The 20,721-nt window shown below is 41.1% G+C and overlaps 2 protein-coding genes across 7 annotated transcripts; one reads left to right on the top strand and one right to left on the bottom strand.

Annotated features, from left to right (window-relative positions):
- Positions 1–797: 797 nt before the first annotated feature.
- Positions 798–5,882, bottom strand: tmem30b (transmembrane protein 30B). Of its 2 annotated transcripts, none has more exons than XM_029460700.1 (8): positions 5,726–5,882; positions 5,001–5,199; positions 4,591–4,698; positions 4,389–4,496; positions 4,077–4,164; positions 3,852–3,989; positions 3,177–3,383; positions 798–1,615 (listed from the first exon to the last, which is right to left on the bottom strand). In XM_029460700.1, exons 2-8 carry the CDS (start codon positions 5,187–5,189, stop codon positions 1,437–1,439), a joined length of 1,017 nt encoding a protein of 338 aa, XP_029316560.1. In that variant the 5' UTR covers positions 5,190–5,199; positions 5,726–5,882; the 3' UTR covers positions 798–1,436. The 2 variants fall into 2 exon arrangements, with proteins under 2 accessions (XP_029316560.1, XP_029316559.1); XM_029460699.1 differs by having other exon boundaries at positions 5,638–5,880.
- A 114-nt stretch (positions 5,883–5,996) lies between these two features.
- Positions 5,997–19,470, top strand: kdm1a (lysine (K)-specific demethylase 1a). Of its 5 annotated transcripts, none has more exons than XM_029460693.1 (22): positions 5,997–6,105; positions 6,885–6,936; positions 7,429–7,752; positions 8,146–8,314; positions 8,554–8,699; positions 8,814–8,892; positions 9,019–9,111; positions 9,355–9,461; positions 9,624–9,705; positions 10,171–10,265; positions 11,243–11,260; positions 11,450–11,592; positions 11,996–12,086; positions 12,728–12,862; positions 14,139–14,212; positions 14,861–14,972; positions 15,181–15,313; positions 15,422–15,609; positions 16,834–16,948; positions 17,080–17,207; positions 17,737–17,883; positions 18,464–19,470. In XM_029460693.1, exons 2-22 carry the CDS (start codon positions 6,892–6,894, stop codon positions 18,668–18,670), a joined length of 2,631 nt encoding a protein of 876 aa, XP_029316553.1. In that variant the 5' UTR covers positions 5,997–6,105; positions 6,885–6,891; the 3' UTR covers positions 18,671–19,470. The 5 variants fall into 5 exon arrangements, with proteins under 5 accessions (XP_029316553.1, XP_029316555.1, XP_029316558.1 ...); XM_029460695.1 differs by having other exon boundaries at positions 8,149–8,314; XM_029460698.1 differs by having other exon boundaries at positions 8,149–8,314; positions 8,566–8,699.
- Positions 19,471–20,721: the final 1,251 nt, after the last annotated feature.

Genomic DNA, 20,721 nt, shown 5'->3' on the forward strand with positions numbered 1-20,721 from the left:
ATATGAACAAAGTGGTAAACCTTTAATAATGATATTACTAATTCAGTGATAATACACTGTTATAGTTGCCATAAGACAATTACAACCGGTCACATTTTGACTGGTATCATCGTCACTGCGCTTTTTTGCAGACTCATGCACGTCGTGCAGATTGAATGCATACATTAGCAGTGGTGACAGAAGTACTCATATCCTTTACTTAAGTACAATTAGAAGTACCCTAGTCTAGCAATACTCCAGTACAAGTAAAAGTACTGAATTGATGTTACTTAAGTAAAAGTACAGCAGTATTAACAGTAAAATGTACTTAAAGTAACAATGGTCAAATTACTCATTTTATAAAAGTGTTATATTATAGAATATTCTTTTTTATTCTCTAACGAATACATGGGAGGATTTAATGTTGTAGTTGGTTAATGTGCAGCAAAGTGTATTTACTTTGTAAACTACTAGTTCCATTAGTAGTATAGTACTGCATTATAGCATATAGGCCTATGTTTTTTAATGTAAAAAGTAAGTGGAAACTATAAGTTTTAAATAAATGTATAGTTGTAAAAAAGTACAATATTTCCCTCTGAAATGTAGAAATATAAAGTAGCATAAAATGGAAATTACTCAAATATAGTACAAGTACCTCAAAATTGTACTTGAGTAACATTCTAGATCTGAAAAACTAAAATTAGAGACCTCTGAAATCATAATAAAGAAGTGGTTGAGGGATTAACACTTTGCTTATTGATAGCAGAAAGCCCACCTTTTCATAAAATCCAGCATAGATGTTAATGATACAGAGAAGAATGGTTTTAAAGTTGTTTTTATTAAATAAATATCAAGTAAAATCTCTGAAACCATTTAAAACAGTTAAAACATGAGCGTGCATAGCCTATGCACCAGTTACCCAAGTTAATAATCCCACATTTTACAGCATTATTTCCAAAATAAACTACACATCTCTCACACACTCAAGTATACATTTTTGGCCTGTATCATATGGCTTATCAAACGGTTTATGGCGTTATGGCTTTATTTTATTACTACTGAACTAAAATGAGGAAGCAGCTCATTTTGTGATGATAAAAAGCACACATTTAAGAGACACCTCTTTCAGTTGTTCTACTAGTATTAAAGGGTAGCTTTGCATTGTTTTTGCATTCAAGAGAGCCTAACTTCAAAGATGTTCCCATATTGGAAATCATCCTATTTTGCAGTCATGGGGAAACTCCAGTGTCAAGTCTTGCCTGATAAAATTACACCAGACTTCTTCAGCTTCTTAGGATACGTCTTCATGTCCAGAATATGACATGTTCAGAGGGGGAGTCTAGCTCTATAGTCCACTGTCCACATGCTTTCATGATCACATTGTGTAAAAAGCAACAACAAAAAAAATGTTGATAGGTAGATAAACTTCCAGTCAACAACGGTCCATCATCAGGCACTCAATCTTCCTCGGGAAACTTGAATTTAGCATAAACAATGAGCATGACTATGGACATAAAGACGCACATTGAACCAACCACGAGGTAGGCAATGCCCAGGAACTCATTCTTGCCACCCATCCAGGACACATTGCTGAATACCACCATCTTTCTCCCTTGAAAGCTCAGAACAGGATAGTCTGGGGGACAAAATGTTAAGGATATACAGAAAAACTGGAAACGCACACAATAAAAAATTAAAAAAGACAAAAGATTGTGACATTGTGCAAATATGTTCACTTGGACGGTTTTAAATTTGAATGTATTTTTTCAAGGCATTGGACACCATTCATTTCAGTAATATATCTATATCAAATAGCAGACACAAAACTGTATTGAGGTGTATAATCCATCAGAGTTATTGCCACTCAACAATAATTTAACACTGAAACCAAATGTAGGCTTAATGTCTACTGTGATGGATTACTCAACTGAACCAAGGGTCAATATTCTACAAATTGACTGTGTGCAGAACATAATGGCTGCCTGCAATAGTAGAAAAAAATACATTCAAAACCACTTGAATCATCTGGTTTGCATTGAAAAGTGTATGCTTTACATTTTTGCTTACCAAAGTATTTGTATGTTGTTAAGGCAAGTTAAACTTGGAAACACAGTGGTATGGTCCTTTAAGCTAAACTAAAAATATGTTTGAGGTGTACAAATAGGCCTTCATAGGCTTCAGGTTGGTGTAAATCAATCATGAGAAGATTATTTGCTTAGCACATTTACTTAGGTAATGAGATTTGCCTGTTTTTTGTTTTTAACTCAAGGAACTCCTGAGTCATTGTGTTTACTCTGCCCAAATAAAAACAGAACCACACCCAACCGGTTAAACAAGTTGAATTAAGCTGCTATTGTTGTAACGTGACACAAAACATGGCCCATTCAAAGGCTCACCTCTATATTTGAAGCCTTGTAAATCTTCTCATGCTAAAGAGTGTAAAGGCCCCGACACACCAAGCAGACATAAAAATACTAATGGTGACAGAGTTGCTGTATCACCTGTGTCAATATGGCAATAACTCGTCACACCAGCAGGCAGCAGTAGTCTGTACTCGTCATTCTAACCAGGCAATATATAGAACAAGAAATAGCATTTTCCTTCCATTTTCATCAAGCTGGTCATCAATTGCTTCATTCCATTTGACCATGATAAATAAATAAATAAAATAAACGCCTTCTGTGTGTGCCCTCTTGACTTAAGTAGTTTGTTTGCTTACCTCACTTCCGTTTCTCTTCTCGTGCATTGCTAAAAGCTGAACAGCCAAACAGAGTGATGTATATTTTGCCGACAGTCTCCGCTGCCGATTCAACATGCTGAATCAGCCACAAAAGGCCAACAGCGCGGGACACGCCGCAAAAACAAGGCCGACAGATGCTCACCGACAGCCAGACATGAACCGACATGGACTTGGTGTGTCACGGCCTCAAAACTCATTTAATCACAAAAAAAAGGCGTGTTTTGGCTTTTGACTTTGATTGTTGGTGTCGGTTAAGCCTGCAATATAACAAGCAAGATGTAAATAGCTATACAATACTCATTTGTGCAACGGAAAAAGATCAAATATGTTCCAAGTAGAAACTAGCTAGTGTAATCTTTAAAACACAGGACTCATGCGAAACAAACATAACTGCCCATACCTCGAATAACCATCATTAAAATCTTCACTGAATCGTTAATATGTTTAAAAAGGATACTGTAGGCAATTTTAAGGGTGTAGTTTCCAGCTGGCAGACCCTTGGCATAATCACCCTCCGTGATTCGTCGATACAGCTTTCTGAAATCTGGCAGGGCCGCCGTCCTCATCCATACCAGGAAATCTTGATTGATGAAGCCATTGTTAGCAGCGTCGGAGGTGTCCAACTCGTAAGCAGGCTTGGGCCAAGATATGGGTTTCACGGTATCTGGAAGTCAAACTTTTAATCAACCGTCATGTTTTTAAACATCATATTAAATTCAAGTTATTGACTCTGCCGTGGAGGTCATGTTTTTGGTTCCATTTGTTTTTCAGCAGGATTACAAAGAAATTACTGGCCCAATTTTAATGAAACTTGGTGAAAGGGTGTAGCATGGGCCTATGAAGAACACATTACATTTCGGAGTGGATCCGAATCATGGGAAGGATGCACGTATTATTGTTTACCAATGGCCTTGGCGGAGATCTGCGATCTCAGAGTGTCCTTCTTGTTTGTGTGATTCCCCCTTAAGAAGCTCTTGTTTACAGCACCAAATGAAGTTACTGATTTTGTCCACAATATTCAAGCTCTCTTCTCTTCAATACAAACTGGGAACCCTTCATTAAAACACAATCTGTATTATAGAACCACTTGAGCAGAACAGACAGCCTGTTAAAATTAAAGTAAGTTTCCTACTGTTGAATGCGTTCTTCAGAGGCGTCACACTGGGGTTTCTGTATTTGACGTTGTAGTCTGTCCACCAAGCAATCCCTTTTCCATCGAAGGGCACCAGCTTCTCGTTTCCGTTGACAATCTGATACAGCTTAAAGGTGTCTGTAAAAAACAAACAAAAATAATGAATGCATCCATAACACGGCAAATAAACTTTATTCCAAATTAATTTCAAATGTCCTTACATACCGTTGAACATGCTGTTTGCTATTGATCCACATGGTACAATTGGGACACTGCCAACAGTCTCATAGGGTGAACAGGTGTCACTGGGACTCTTCAACAGACAGAAAACAGAATTTTCATTGCTCTAATAAATAAAGTATATGAAAACTGTTTGTATTACAGATGGGCAATGGCATGAAGTACCACCAATGCATCTTCAGGTTCTGTACATTGTTACAAGAATGTTCACAGATAATAATTATGAACTGCACCCATATGTTGAACCAAAGTGAGAATTTAGCACATTTTTTCTAATATCCTATGTTCTTAACTCACTTCAAAGTTATCCAGGTCTCCGGACAGCTGATCATCGTCTTTGGACACACTATACTTTCTGTAGTTCTGGAAGTAGTTTGACAAACCATAATAAAAGAACACGGGTCCCTGTGAAGGAAAACAAAAACACAGCCATGGGTCAGTTCAACTTCATTACGGTTTGTATGTGTGTGAATGTGTTTGTGCAAAGCGCCAATGCAACCTTGAATAGAGTGTCAATGTTGAAGGCCAGGTTGCACACACAGTTCTTGACATCTGGGTCGGAGCACCTGAAGCAAGGGGACGTTGGCTCAACCCCAGTGTAGTCCATCTGTGTAGCAAAGAACAAGAATGGATATTAATTATTTAAAGCTACAACACCTTTCTCCTGTTAGGACACACCTCTTTAAACACAATACAATATTGAACTGATTTGTCACTGCCATGTGCAATATTCACTTTTACAACTTTTTATCAACGACTTTGTACTTACTACTTTAACTCAAATGTATTCTATTTAATTATTGTGAACTCAACACTTTAATTTCTTGTTATTTTGCAGTAACAAGGTACATTTCCCCGTTGTGGGACTAATAAAAGGATTTCTGATTCAGATTGTGCATTCAGTCATACCTCCAACACCTGGATGCTCCGTGAAGTGACAAAGAGAGCAACGCCAATGCCAATGAATGCTAGGCCGATGAGGACAAACCCTGGGATGACAATGCCAGCAGAGAGCATGGGCTGCCATGCCGGAAGCCTCTGTTGAGTGAAGGCAGTGTTGTCAGGCCGGTTGCCTATTTCCCTCTCTTGCTTCACCATTTTTTTTGTTCTGTTGAATAGATTGTTAAAATTAGCTCACCAATTTGTAGTAGGACTATATCTTACATCAAGTGTATTTTTTACAATAGCCATGAAAAACATATGAAACACTTCCTGTGTAGCCTAGATAGCCTTTATTTTACCTGCTCTGACACTAAAAGTTTGCACATTTCTGCTGCCAGTGTCTAATCTCCTTTTGAGTTAATGTAGGATGTTTCAGACCGCTGCGATAGTTCATATCTATTTATACATTTAAACACTGAATAGTCCACACCACCCCAAAAATCTTCAATCTTAATTTCCAACCATCTCCTACCAACAACACCCAGATTATCCGAGAGCAAAACACAGACAGACTTTTCGCTCACTTTAAAACTCGGTGGTAAAGTGAGATGGTGAAAGTAAAGCACAGACACGTATAGATTAACAGCAATATTTTAAGTGTTACCTTCACTCAGTCGGCTCAAAATGGAGAAGCAAAGCAGTCAACAAAACGTCGGTATGCTCCCCGAGTAGTAGGCGCGACAGAAACTCACCTTTACCTGTCTACCTGCCCATCCTGTTCTTCTTTCAGAGTGACGTCAGTTTGTGTGCAGAGCTTTTTCGTCGATACGTGGGACGGAAACGCTGAATCCCGAAAGGGAACTTTAACTTTAAACTTTGTTTTACTTTTATACCTAAAAAACAATGACAATATGTGTTTTAAACAAATTGTGCATTAATAAACTAAAACAATATATTGCAGTAGCTTTTACTATTAAATCCCCGCCTACCTTTTGATTGATTGTTATTTGGACCAATCGTTTCGCTGAGAGGTATTGGGTAACGTTTTCGGTCCACCAATCACGAAAGAGTTAATTGAAAGGAGACCTACTACTCTGTCGTCTTTGTGTTGACATCTTCCGAGGACTGAGAGGTAATATTAATATTTTCAATATTCCATGCATTCCTTTATTAAAATAAACAATGCTCCCTGGTATAGGGAAGTCTGTATATCATTCTTTCAGTTTATGAATTCAGATCCTATTGGAAGCGAAGCCGGCGCTTTCTTTTTCACTAGGTCGCACCTGCTACTGTGCCACTGTTGGTGCTAGCCAAGTCTCATTGTTAGCGGCGTTAGCTAACATAGCATGGTCTCGTAATATACATTTGAAAGAAAAAACATTTAGAAGCGGTCTAATCTATGTTTGCAGTACATCTTTTGTTGCAATCAGATTAAAGGAATATAATCTCACATTGATCTGGTCCATATGCAAGTCGCTGTCAAGAACAAAGCTACCGTTAGCTAACGCAAGCTAACCTTGTTAGCCATAGCTATCATTCTGCTGCTAGCTCTGCAGTTCATTTGCTAGCTAGCAAAAGTCAATTTGGTCGGGAATGATATCTAGCAACTACTAACGGTCTCCGCACAACAACACTGGCTGTCCTCTACAAATGGATTAATCAAACCCCAGGATTCATACAGGACACGTTCATCTTTTTCAGGTTTTCTCGAGTGGGTAACCTCACTTGGCTAAATCCTGGCAAACCAGTGTTCTGCACATTTTGTCTGATTGTCTTGTAATGTTCAGTGGATATTTGTTAACGGGTTTTCAAAAAGGTATAACACAATCTCAATGGATATAATGTGAAAGGCCAACACGTTTGTCAAGTCCTGTTCGTAACCATAATTCTGGTTCTGTCTTCATTTCTTAGTGCTTGAATGGATATTACCAGGTGCACGGAGAAATGGGTGAAACAAGAAAAGGTTACTATAACCATGAAGTCCTCCTTTCATAAACCATGACATTCATACACAGTTAGCTAACGTTTCTTTAATCATCCAGTGATGCAGATGTGCCATTTTTGGGTGAATAATCTCCTAAAGCCAGAGAGTATTTGGTGGTTATTAGCCTTTTGTTGCAGGTGCATTCACTGCCCCCCCCCCAACAGCACGTGACTAGTTGACATAGGGCTTGTAAACAAATGTTTCTACTCTGAGTTAATTTCTGTGAAATAACCATTTAGCATGGATTTTGTAGGTTATAGTTTTCAAATAAATTTGGGATTTTTATTTACAGTAAGCACAACCCACACTTCATCATTTTCATATTTTCTTATAGGAATAGTTTGTAATCTTTTTATCTATTAATTATACTATTTTGAGTAATTTTACTAAGTTTCCCTTTAAAAAAACAAACAAACATCATAACTTTCATTTTGATGGGTTTTATCAAATGTATTTCCCCCCTTTGTTCAGGAGAGACCTCCGACATCCTCCATGATGCTGTCTAGCAAGAAATCAGATGCTGGCTCCTCTTCCTCCTCCTCTTCATCCACTGTGGGAGCAGCAGCTGCAGCTGCAGCGGCAGCAGCAGCAGCAGGAGGTGATAGGGTCCCAGTTTCTGATGCCCAGACTGGTACGTCAGCCTCGGCTGCAGGCCCCATGGATGTAAAGAAAAAGGAGAGGTCATCCCCTAGTGGGGAACCTGGGGGAGCCCCTTTGCCTCACCAAGCAGGCCCTGGGGGGGCAGACCAAGACTCAGCTGAAGTTCGTAGAACAAGTCGTCGCAAGCGAGCAAAAGTAAATATCTAAGGGTTCTCCTTCCTCCCGCTCAGGGAGGAGAAGATACTGCCAAAACTGATTATGGGTGAAACTTGAAATGAGATATGAAGGATATGGCAGTGGCAGATTTCACTGTATTTTATGACCATTTGTTTGCTTTAAAGGATCAATACGCGTGTCATCATTTAAACCTCAGGTGCAATATTGCTCTCTATATCAAGTCCCAGGTTCTCACATGCCTATGTGCCCCAGTGGAAATTAGCAACAGAGGTAACTTCTTATAGTCTTTGCAGCGTGATGTTCATGGTATTTGTTTTCTACTCCCAGAAAGGTTTTGGCGTGCCGTGGGAGCTCACCGACCAATCTATTGCAATGCTGGTTTTAATGATGCCTTTATTGTGCCCACCGTTGCAGGTGGAATACCGCGAGATGGACGAAAGCCTGGCTAATCTGTCGGAAGACGAATATTACTCCGAGGAGGAGAGGAATGCCAAGGCAGAGAAAGAGAGGAAGCAAGTCATCCCTCCACCACCTCCACCACCAGAGGAAGAGAATGACAGTGAACCAGAGGAGCCTTCTGGTAAGTCTGAAACTCGATGCATCATGTCAAAGCAGTGAAATTTAACTGAGGAAAGAAACTTAAAATGTGTAAAGGCTTGATCTTTTCTTTTTCGAGATTGCAGAGATTATTCTACTAGCATGAAGGCTGTGTATTTCACACAGTCACTGTGTTGGATTTCATGTCAGAGCTCATCGCACATTAATGCTCTTCCTTTTGGTCTTGACACTCAATGCTATTAATAGTATAGTGATCTGTAGGTTTATTTCTAGGTGTAGAAGGGGCCGCTTTCCAGAGCCGTCTTCCTCATGACCGTATGACATCCCAGGAGGCCGCCTGCTTCCCTGACATCATCAGCGGACCCCAGCAGACTCAGAAGGTTTTCCTCTTCATCCGCAACCGTACAGTAAGTGTCAGTGTGGGTGGACTCATGACTTTGTGTTCAAAAACGGAGGATTTATGCGATCATTGTTTTAAACACATTTACTACTGTAGTTTAATTCATATTAACCTCTTACAGCTTCAACTGTGGCTGGACAACCCTAAAATCCAGCTGACCTTTGAGGCCACAGCACAGCAGCTTGAAGCTCCATACAACAGTGAGTGAGACGTTTACATTATTACAATTTTATTTAAAAAAAATGTTGTTGTTTTTTTCTTTTTTTGAAAGAATATTGTAGTCATACAGAGGTTTGGATTTGATGTGCTTTTTGTTCTCTTTGCAGGTGATGCTGTGCTGGTCCACAGGATACACAGCTACTTGGAAAGACATGGTCTCGTTAACTTTGGCATTTACAAGAGGGTCAAGCCATTACCCAGTAAGTTCACTGTGTTCATTGCACTTGATAAGTAACACTAGCTGTTAGACACATGTTTGTTCAGTGCATGTATTCTTCAAGCCATACTATCTTGGATTTATACCCAGAAAAACCAAATCTTGTCTGGCGCATGCATTTACAAGCTACCCTGGCTTTTAGACGAAATGATTCAGAGACGCTGACCTGGGAACGGTCAGTAGTGTAAGGATACCCATTTAATGCTCTCACTGCTTGTTGTTGCAGCTAAGAAGACCGGCAAGGTTATAGTTATTGGTGGAGGTGTGTCTGGCCTTGCTGCAGCCAGGCAGCTGCAGAGCTTCGGGATGGATGTTACAGTATTGGAGGCCAGGGTAGGTCACCAACAGGGTTTCCATCTATCTGTTATTTCAGGTATATTTGTGGGTTTGTCATATTTACTGTATCTATTAAATAATTGATAGCTTTGTGAGATTTGTGTCTAAGAGATGTTAACCAACTGAGTGACATTAACACGCCTTGCTTTCTCCATGCAGGACCGTGTTGGAGGCAGAGTGGCCACATTTAGGAAGGGAAATTATGTTGCTGATCTGGGAGCCATGGTGGTGACGGGGCTGGGTAAGATTCTGATCCTTTTCTATTTTACTTCTTTTATGTGAAAACTGAAGTCTGTTTCTTCACAACAATAAGAAGTCAAAGCATCCTGTAAACCTATGTCACTGATGATAAAGATAGAGCAAGTGGTGGAGTAAGAATAAGAATAAAAAACAATATTGATGGGCAGTCCGAGGCACTCTAAGTAAAAAATACTTTATTGATTATTTTAACTTGCAATCAGAATGCTTTTTTAGACTGCATTAAAAGTAAGCTGGACAGTCATTTTTTATTCTCACAGATCCTATAAACCTTTAGTGTCTAATGCCGGATCATCACAGACACAAGATTTGAGGCTGTTTAACAAAGTCAGACATTAGTCCTCTAAACTAAAGGGATTCTACAGTTAGTCAAATCTACCTGTAGATGGTGATATTGTCCATGTTTCTGTTGTGCCATTGTTAATTGTGTGTATGGCTGCTTGTTCAGGAGGGAACCCCATGGCAGTGATCAGCAAGCAGGTGAACATGGAGCTGGCCAAGATCAAGCAGAAGTGTCCACTGTATGAAGCCAACGGCCAGGCTGTGAGTACAACAACATTTCCTCACCAGTTAATTGAGTTGCCTCTCGTCCATTATCCTGCCACAGCCAAGCTCCTCGGGGTGCTCTCATACAAACAAGTAGAATCCAGAGATAAAATGATGATATTTACAAGAGTTGAACAAATGGCTCATTTCCTCTTGATCGTTATTTGTAAAAAAATCCCAGGTGTTCTCGTGAAGCCAAGACATGACATAACCTCGTGCCATCTTTTAAAGTGTTAACGGCAGCAGGGCCATGCATGTTGTTTACTCCAGCCAGCTGATGCCTGAACAATATCTACCTGCTTCAGTCATACTGACATTTAGTTTTTAGCTATTGTCAAACAGCTAACCTCTGGCTAGAGTTGCATTAGACACGGTGTCCAAATTCCATTTTTGAAACCAGGACCTTGTGTTGTATACTTCCTTTCAACAGAAGGTGTTTATTTATGCACAAGAGTTCCGGATACAAGCGCTCTGCGTTTTGAGTTTATAGCTGTTCTCCAAGCCTTGTTGTTGTCCCGAGGCAGGGATCTGGCTTTCCATCAGCCACAAACACACAATGAATGGTGGACTCATTTAACTGCTTACCCTTGCGTGTCATCAACAACAGCTCCAGTTCCTTTCAGAGCAGAGCAGTAAAAAAAAAAAGTCATTAAATTGGAAACAAATAGTGTTTTTCCCGCCCTTATTTTTTCTTCTTCTGTCCATCAAGTGGCAGCAACAGTAGTAGGATGTTCATGTTCAGGGAACCTCCATTGAAGTGGAGACTAGCCAGCAGGGCTCTTGAAGCAGCCACATCATGTGTAACTGGTTTCCTTCTTTGCAGGAAAAAGCAAATTAAATGTACATGTTTGACTTTGTGCAAACCTGTTTGAGGTTAAAGTTGTGTTTACTTAATATGTTCTCTCCCCCCCCCCCCCCCCCCCCTCTTGTCTTCTCAATCTCTTCCATGTTAATCCTTTGGTTAACTACTTAAGGGCGAACGGTGCACAAGTGTAAGTATTGGTTTCTTTACGTAATACATTTCTTACCCAAAAAAAAAAAATAGACTGTAACAAGTTGGATTAAGGAGTGATGTACAAATGCCATATCAAAACAAAACATCACAATTTCTTTTTCTATTCCATCACTGCTGTTATTATTGTGACTGATGGCTCTTGTTGTGTGATTGTGTGTGTGTCCAGGTCCCAAAAGAAAAAGATGAGATGGTGGAACAAGAGTTCAACAGATTGCTGGAGGCCACCTCGTTCCTCAGCCACCAGCTGGACTTTAACTTCCTCAACAACAAACCTGTTTCTTTGGGACAGGCCCTGGAGGTGGTCATACAGTGAGTATGGTGTTTACCACAAGAGCTCACACACAGGAGATGGTGACAGATGTATCCTGCAAATATGTCCCCAAAGAAGAGATTTCTACAGATTCACACAAACACTAATCCTAATTAAGGCTGTCGATTGGCAAAAATCTAGCGATACCACACATATCATGACAAAGGGGTATAAGGAACACACCATATGCATACTATGTGAGTCGATAGTTGGGATTTAGTAGTGTATTTATCTCAGCCTCTGTAACGTCCAAACTCAAAACGCAACACAAAATAAACCACAAATCTTTGCATCTTAAACTATTCATTAAAAATCGAAACAGTACCACAAAACACAATATTGCGACACTCGAGTGTATCGATATTTTTTATCACACCCACAATTGTGTCTTTGTGTTTGCAGGCTGCAGGAGAAGCATGTAAAAGATGAGCAGATAGAACACTGGAAGAAGATTGTTAAGACTCAGGAAGATCTCCGGGATCTTCTCAACAAGGTGAGCACGAGTTTTGTGAGACCTCCGTAGTCCGGAACTCATTTCTTAATGCCGTCGAGTCGTTGGTGACAGAATCTCCAACAGCGCCACGACACTTCCCTTGCAAACCAAGTAGCAGAGAAACATTGGATACTGTTGATGACCAGCGCAGGCGAAGGAGGCTGCGAGTCAGCTGAGAAGATTAATACCACTCTTATAGTCTGTAACATGAAGCTAGAGCCAGCAGGCGAGTAGCCTATCACAACACACAGACAGGAAGTAGGGGGACACAGCTGACCTGCTCTACCTGCAGCTCTAAAGGTCACTAATCATTAATGGGTTACAGAACTATTTGTCACGGTGATGACAACAGTCTTATTTAGCGTACAGACATGAGTGGCATCTTTAATCTAACTCTAACTGACTATAAGTAAGAACTCTACTGCTTAAAGGGCAATCTTGGAAAGTGGAAACAGACTTTTCTTTTTCCAATGTTTTTGTCATAAGAAAAAAAAATAATAATTACACGTGTAGTAAATTGCTGACATGGTAAGAAAGAAAGGTTTAATATTGGAACACTACTAGTTTCAATGACCTAAGGCTGATCTGCTTCCACCTCATGACATCCTCTCTCTCTCTGTCTCTCTCTCTCTCTCTTTTAGATGGTGACCACTAAGGAACGGGTGAAGGAGCTCCATCAGCAGTATAAAGAGGCCAGCGAAGTCAAACCACCCAGAGATATCACAGCTGAGTTCCTGGTGAAGAGCAAGAACCGTGACCTCACCGCGCTCTGCAAAGTGAGCTCAACACTTTGCTCAAAATACTTTTTCAGACAAAGAAAGAGACGTTTAATCAAAAAGGCTGACTCATAAAAGAAAGTTACAATAGAGCTCTTACATCACTGTACACTTCCTACAAATATTTACAAGCTGGGGGGGAGTTATGTAGACTGGTTGTTGTCCAGAACAGATTCCTTTCTGACACTTTTATTACTCTCAGACTGATATCAGGCTCTGGTTAAGGCATTTTAGTTTTACTGTATTTGTGGTAGTTTGAGCTACTTTGAAGGAATATTAGATTTCCTTTGTTGATTATTACGTGTACCTGCAGGTCAGAAGGTTGACCACCACTATATACTATATCTGAAGATCAAATAATTAGTAACAGTATTATATTGCAGACGCACTAACATGTACGATGGATATTTTAAGTTACTATGTCAGGGTGGGTACCTCACAGAACTTTAATGCCGTGCTCTCTAAGTAAACCAGACAGGCTGTGTTTAAGTGGTTTAATGCCTCGGTAGGATGTATTATTAGAGCGAGCGCTGCTGTTTTATTTTTGCTGCAGATAAATCACCTCCACTACTGCGACGTGTGTATTTTAGAAGGAGGTTTTAGTTGGTTTAAACACAGCTGGTGTCTGAACTCAATTTGTCTGCTACCCATCCGCTGTCTGAGAAACCACTTCAAGTCTTTGAATCACGGTCTGACTATCTTAATGTCTGCGGACACACACACACACACACACACACACACACACACACACACACACACACACACACACACGGCAGGACAGAATGAGCAGATATGCATGGCTACACCATGTAACGAGATTTTAAAGGCTGTGTCAGGATATTTTTCCTTGGGAATATTTTCCAGTATTCTTGCCATTTGTAGTATTTTCCCAGGTCAGCTTGGGACGTAAAATGTTCTCGACTTGACTCGGTGAAGCCGTGTCCAGAAGCCTGGCGTGGTAGGTGGTATCACCAGAGTCTGAACTGCTGCTATAGTTAGTTCTATTGTGGTGAACTGATGAACAGGTTGAGTCAGCCCTTTCTGTGCAAACTGCTTGTCCTTTCTACATGACCCTCCTAGGTGTGTACCTTGTGCACACACACACACACACACACACACACACACTACACCAGCTCCTAAAGTCTGACATATTCATGATCACAAAATCTTGGAAAATAAAATAATTCTCATTGTGTCAGTATTTTCTGGCAGCGATACTACATGGATAAAAAGTAAGGTGCGTTAACTTCTTGCCATCTGCCTCGTCCCTGTGCAGGAGTACGATGAGTTGGTGGAGATGCAGGTCAAGCTGGAGGAGAAGCTGCAGGAGCTCGAGGCCAATCCACCGAGGTAAACGAAGCCTTCTGAAGCGTCAGCTAAATCTCCTCCACTGCTACGCCTTGTCATTTTGTTTGGTATCGCATTAGTTTAAGTGCACCATGACAATGCATTGTAGGGAGGGAGGAGGCTGTAGCCGCCAGAATTTAATTGATCTCGTCTCTATTCTTTCGCTCGCCTTCCCTTAACATGCAAACATTACTTAGTGTAAAGGTTAAATCTCACTCTATTTGATGAGGAGGAAGACTGTTTACCCTCACAGTACATGTGTCATTACTGGACAATAGTCCAATTACACCAGAAGGTATTGTTTTGGTCATGCATACTTCCCAGCTCTGTTTTGTCATTTAGAAAATCTGTAACATGTGTTTCTATTTGGTAAATGGTTGTTGTGCCCCTCGGCATCAGTAAAACAAAATGTAACAAAGTAAATACATAGATAAACGTTGACTGAATTGTTATTTATTCATAAAATAATAAATTGTTGCCAATGTTTCCAGTTTAATGCTATGTGTTTGTAAATAGCTGTTATTATTATTATGTCAGCAGCAGTTTGACTTGAGCTTTTTCACCCTGTGCATGAATGAACCTGTCCTTGTGATGTGTGAATAGCTGTCACTGCACATCACCGTGTCTCTTTTCTTCCCTTGTTTCCCACAGTGATGTTTACCTGTCATCCAGGGATCGGCAGATCCTAGACTGGCACTTCGCCAACTTGGAGTTTGCCAACGCTACGCCCCTCTCCACCCTTTCTCTCAAGCATTGGGATCAGGTATATACACGTACCCCGTTTGAAACGTGATAACTGGAATGAAAGACGATTGTCAGGACTACACACAAAGACCCTCAGGCCTGTGACATCTCATGTGCAGAGCAAGTTTTTTTTGCCAGTTAAACTATGAGATACTTCTGGCACTCTGTTTTCGGACAGCAGGAAGTTATTGTGCTGCAAGGGTGACGGGTTGTTAATCTATCCACAGGATGATGACTTTGAGTTCACTGGGAGCCACTTGACAGTAAGGAACGGTTACTCTTGCGTACCGGTGGCCCTGGCTGAAGGCTTGGACATCAAACTAAACACCGCAGTGCGGCAGGTCCGGTACACAGCCTCTGGTGCGTTTGTCTTCTGCCACTTTAGCCCACTAACTTAGTTCCACTATGGATTGATTTTCATATGGATATACAATGTGTTTTTAAACGGTGTATCTGTTCTTTCTCCAGGCTGTGAGGTGATAGCAGTCAACACGCGCTCCACGACCCAGACCTTCATATACAAGTGTGATGCTGTGCTGTGCACCCTGCCTCTCGGCGTGTTGAAGCAGCAGCCCCCTGCTGTGCAGTTTGTTCCCCCGCTGCCCGAGTGGAAGACGTCTGCTATACAGAGGATGGGCTTTGGCAACCTCAACAAGGTATGGTGCTTAGCACGCATCATATCCTTAACCACACTACAACACCTCATTCTGATGTGTCCAGATTCTAGGACCACCTGAACACGGCCCTGAGTCCTCTTGACATTTAATAAGTGGGGGGCCAGAGATTTTAATGCTAAACCCTCACACACTGCAGGAAAACGTGTGTAAAATGTCATTTTGTGTAGACCGGTGCAAACTCTTGAAATGAGTCACGATGTTCAAGTGAGGTTTTAAATCATGCAGTGTGTTCCTTAGAGAGACCTCCTGCTTCTCTTTCTGCTGCAGTGTCCTTATGCTAGGAACTTGACCTTCAGTGTCAGAGGAGGAAAACACAATAAGTATTTGGAATTAGTTGTTCCTTGCCTAGATGGTATTACATACATGTGCATTACATGTTGTCTTAAATCTGGGCTCAGATTTAGGATGGAGAGTAGGATTGAAAGGGAAATGTGTAAATTATAGGAGCGGAGAGTCAGTCGGAGGCCGATGGCGTGCAAATGAAAGGTGCTTTTTGACAGCGTGTTGGCAATCGGATCAGAGTGCTCCTTCTGCGTCACTCCTTACCAACCAGCTCTCACACACTCTCTCTGTTGCTGAGCATCATCTGCAGCAGAATAGTTCATTTCCTAATTCTACTGCAGCACAGAGGAGAATACTGCATTATTATGCAATCTGAGCTGCTACTGCGCCGTGTCTCCAGCAGATGGTGCTCTCCCTTGCACACATTCATAACTGAAGCGAGCTGAACACTGTACATTTCAAGCAATTCTCTTGTTTTTAGCATTAATATCTATTGGTTATTACACTTACTTTTATATTGTCATATACATATATCTATCTATCTATCTATCTATCTATCTATCTATCTATCTATATCTCTATATATATATCTATATCTATATCTATATCTATATATATATATATATATATATATATATATATATATATATATATATATATATATATATATATATATATATATATATATATATATATATATTGTAGTACAATGTGCACATTCTTACGTTAATGTCTATCTAATATTTCTTATTCTATTCTAAAATGTGGAGCAACTGTTACGAAATCCAATCTCCCCCGGGGACAAATAAAGTATTTCCGAACCTGAAATTTGCTCCACAAGCCATTGAGCTTTCAAATAAAATGAATCACTGTGATTGTTGTGTGACGGTTTTTTTATTATGTGCTCCTCCCTGTCTGAAGGTGGTGTTGTGTTTTGACCGTGTGTTCTGGGATCCCAGTGTCAACCTGTTTGGTCATGTCGGCTCCACCACAGCAAGTCGGGGCGAACTCTTCCTCTTCTGGAACCTCTACAAAGGTGACAAGAGATCCTTTTTGCTTTCACACTGTAAAGGGATGTTCTATTGGACTACATTTACTTTCTTGTATGACCTTTTTGCTTAGTAAAAAGTCTCAGTAACAAATTGTGCCCTTTTTTCCTCTTTTCAGCCCCGATCCTACTCGCTCTGATGGCCGGTGAGGCCGCCGGCATCATGGAGAACATCAGCGATGACGTGATTGTCGGGCGCTGCCTGGCCATACTCAAAGGGATATTTGGAAGCAGCGCTGTACCACAGGTACACGTTTGTGCATCATCTGACAAACTCTCACACGGTCGTTTCCAATACATCCATGTTCACTAGAACATTCGTCTTTCTTCACCGTGACCTTTTTAACGTAACCCCAAGTCCACGTACCAGATAGTTTATTCCTCCCCAACACGATGTCCACACAATTCAACATGGCTGGCAGTTTTGTTCCAATACGACTTCATTATGTTTGTTGTTTACAGAAAAGCAGCGGCTCGTTTTTTATTTTTTAAGCTCAGTCATTAGTTTTCTCTGGTTTTTCCAATACTTTGAGTGGAATGTAAAATCCGTTCCGGAATTGACCCCCATTAACCAGCACCGCTCCGCACAGCGAGCGGCACTCACGAGTGGAGTCGCTGCCAAAACCACCCGTCATTATAAATAATTTGCTTATGGTTTCAAATGGGACAAAATCATATGCATGGAGGCCTGTTCTCCACCCAGCTGTTTACAGGTCCCTCTAATGTCATCATGGAAACTCCTAAGAAGTATGTGTTGTTGTTTGTCGTCATGGCAGCCAAAGGAAACCGTGGTCACTCGTTGGCGTGCAGACCCCTGGGCCCGGGGCTCCTACTCTTACGTTGCGGCAGGTTCTTCGGGTAACGACTATGACCTGATGGCACAACCCATCACGCCCGGCCCTGCGATACCTGGAGCCTCGCAGGTAAACACACAAACACTACACAATCCTCAGTCGCCACAAGAAAACCCCAACGCGATCTGTTTATCGTAATGTTTGATGGCGTTACGCCATCAACTTCATCAGGGAGCAAAAAATAAACAAAAGTTTAGCTGTTGTTTTTAGGTCTCTCATGAGTGCCATAACAATAAAGGTATTTTTCAAAGAGTTTTCTTTCGATCTTGATTGTGTGTGTGTGTGTGTGTGTGTGTGTGTGTGTGTGTGTGTGTGTGTGTGTGTGTGTGTGTGTGTGTGTGTGTGTGTGTGTGTGTGTGTGTGTGTGTGTGTGTGTGTGTGTGTGTGTGTGTGTGTGTGTGTGTGTGTGTGTGTGTGTGTGAGAAGCGAGGCAGAGAAGGCATGCCGGCCTGCCCACAATACTCAACCAAATCAAAGCCGAGCAGTTTCTTCTCCACACAAATGTTTTTTTGGCTGTTTTGATGTTGGCATGCCGATTGAGTCATATTGATGTGTTGGCTGATGAGTTCTGGCAGTTTAGTGCCACACTTTTTCTTCTCTCAACAATCCCCTATTGATCTTAATGTGTTTTTTTTATTTTTCCTCTCAGCCTGTTCCTCGTCTCTTCTTCTCTGGGGAGCACACGATCAGGAATTACCCAGCTACAGTTCACGGCGCCCTGCTCAGCGGGCTCCGCGAGGCCGGACGCATTGCAGATCAGTTCCTGGGTGCCATGTACACACTTCCCCGACAAGCCACTCCCACAACAGCCAGCAACCCTCAGCAGGCTCAGCCCACCCCCAGCTGTCTGAAATGACCTCTCCCAGTTCCTGCCAACTCAGGACTGTGTGACCAACTATAGCAGTTAATGAGAAAATACAAACCCATAAACTGTTGACAGTTCTGTACGTGAAAGATCTTCGAAGTCCCTGACAACACGTCGCATCATTGCCTTTTACTCCAGTAACGACAGAGAATTTATTTTCTGGCTATGATGTGAAATTGAGATTCCTTAATTGGAGCATTTCAGTTCCTCAGACTTATTTTGGGATGTTGATGACTGTTTACATATACAGCAGAAATATGGAGAACAGATGTAAACTACTACAACGACGGGGCTATGCTAAAGAATGACAAATAAATCCCAATGTTGTTACATAGTAATAACTCTACTTCATAAATGTGTAATGTCCCAGTCTTAAAACCGAAGCATGGCATTATGTTTGAAGTGATTTAGTGTATTTGATTCCATGTGGAGCATGTCTGCAAAAACTAACATCTATTTATGTGACCTTGTCTAAAACCCTAGAGCCAGATATCATATTGTAAAACAGACGACCAACTGAGTAGCACAGTCTCAATCTCAAGGCCTTGTCTTGGTTGTCTTAACACATTGCTATGTACTGTAGCTGTATGCCTCCTACCTTTACTTTCTATCACTTAGGTCGCAGAGTGTAGTGAAAATAGTTTGTATTAAAAGCTTAAGGAAAGATATGTTGAAATAATTGTGAATGTTTTTGTTGCCATAGCAGTTTAAGTATTTTATTATGGTGGTCATCATACTTTTTTTATATTGTCAATTGTTTTGTTATTAAAAGACACAAATTGCATCTTGAATTTGGCGTGTTCTTCGTGAAAGTTTTGACCACAGAACAAAAATGCTTCCTGTCACATCACCTGCAGACGTGTAGTTTCGTCTACAAAACAAACATGGCTGCTTACGCTTTGACCCGCCAATGACCCTCCTTCATTGCAGATCTGGCTGCTTCCCAGGGTCTGTGGCACTGTGTGTGTGTGTGTGTGTGTGTGTGAGGGAGAAGGAGAGATGAGGGTCCCTGGCAGCAGCTCCACATAGTGGGGGATCTGATGAATGAGGGGGAGATTAAAATGGTCAGCCATGAGCTTTTCTGTGGAGTTGTATTTCAGGGCTCTGTGCCCCTCTGTTTCCATGCACTCTCCAGCGTCACAGGCCTTGTTTTCCCCCAGAGATGCGGTTATTATTATCGCGACCAAAGGAGATGTTTGATGTAACAACAGTAATTTGAGCTGGGGTTTGGGACTGCAGCACTCTGGTATTTTCACCTCCCTGGTAAACCATAGGCTCAGAGCTGTGTGTGTAACTGTTGACTGGTGGTTATTTTTTTCATAATAGCCCCAAGCCCACATCAACTGATTGCTTTACAGAAAGGCATAGACCTAGAAAGTATGATAGGGAGTTATTAAAGTCCTTTGGATGAGAGTCCACAGCGTGTCTGAGCACATCTCATGTGACTCATAGGTGTGGGGTGGAATTTACACCAGTACAAACGCCTCCCACATGCTGTTGCACGAGCATAATGGACATCATTCACGATAATCTAATGTAAAAATAAATCCAGAGTTTATTGTGATTGGTTTCATCTTGTGTCAGTATAGTATTTTAGCTTTTACTTGTATAATATGGGCATGTGTAGCAGATTTTAGCATGCTGATGTTAGCATTCAGCTCGTGTCACCAGCATGGTTATCAGTTTCTAAATGACCTACAATTCTCTATTACATGCACAATTATCAAGCTAGTGTCACTTCATATCTTCACTCAGTAAGAAAAGCACAGGTGTTACTAATAACATTAATGAGGGCTGTTATATTCAAGTGTTCCAAGTGAGAGCATCAGTGCATGCACAATACAGGACCTGAAATCAAATTCAGCCTTCATTCATTGGATTATTTACACCTGTGCCGTTTATCCTATTGTGGCAAGTCAAAAATAACTGCTGTGAAAAAGGCCCATCAACACCTCCCTCAGTCTTTCTTATGACACCTGTTGTAGGCAGTGAGGCCTCTTTCTCGCTCTCACTCCTCCATCTTCCTCCTCTTCCTCCATCTT

Source organism: Cottoperca gobio, chromosome 22, assembly GCF_900634415.1.
Source record: "Cottoperca gobio chromosome 22, fCotGob3.1, whole genome shotgun sequence".
NCBI classification, from domain to species: Eukaryota; Metazoa; Chordata; class Actinopteri; order Perciformes; family Bovichtidae; genus Cottoperca; species Cottoperca gobio.

What these genes read in the sequence shown, in the direction of transcription:
- tmem30b (XM_029460700.1), bottom strand. Translation starts at nt 5,189, where the DNA reads ATGGTGAAGCAAGAGAGGGAAATAGGCAACCGGCCTGACAACACTGCC. An exon ending in GGAGCATCCAGGTGTTGGAG is followed by an intron (nt 4,699 to 5,000) that starts GTATGACTGAAT and finishes TTTGCTACACAG; the next exon opens with ATGGACTACACTGGGGTTGA. An exon ending in TCTGAAGAACGCATTCAACA is followed by an intron (nt 3,384 to 3,851) that starts GTAGGAAACTTA and finishes TTTGACTTCCAG; the next exon opens with ATACCGTGAAACCCATATCT.
- kdm1a (XM_029460693.1), top strand. Translation starts at nt 6,892, where the DNA reads ATGGATATTACCAGGTGCACGGAGAAATGGGTGAAACAAGAAAAG. An exon ending in TCTTCATCCGCAACCGTACA is followed by an intron (nt 8,700 to 8,813) that starts GTAAGTGTCAGT and finishes AACCTCTTACAG; the next exon opens with CTTCAACTGTGGCTGGACAA. An exon ending in GGTCCGGTACACAGCCTCTG is followed by an intron (nt 15,314 to 15,421) that starts GTGCGTTTGTCT and finishes TTCTTTCTCCAG; the next exon opens with GCTGTGAGGTGATAGCAGTC.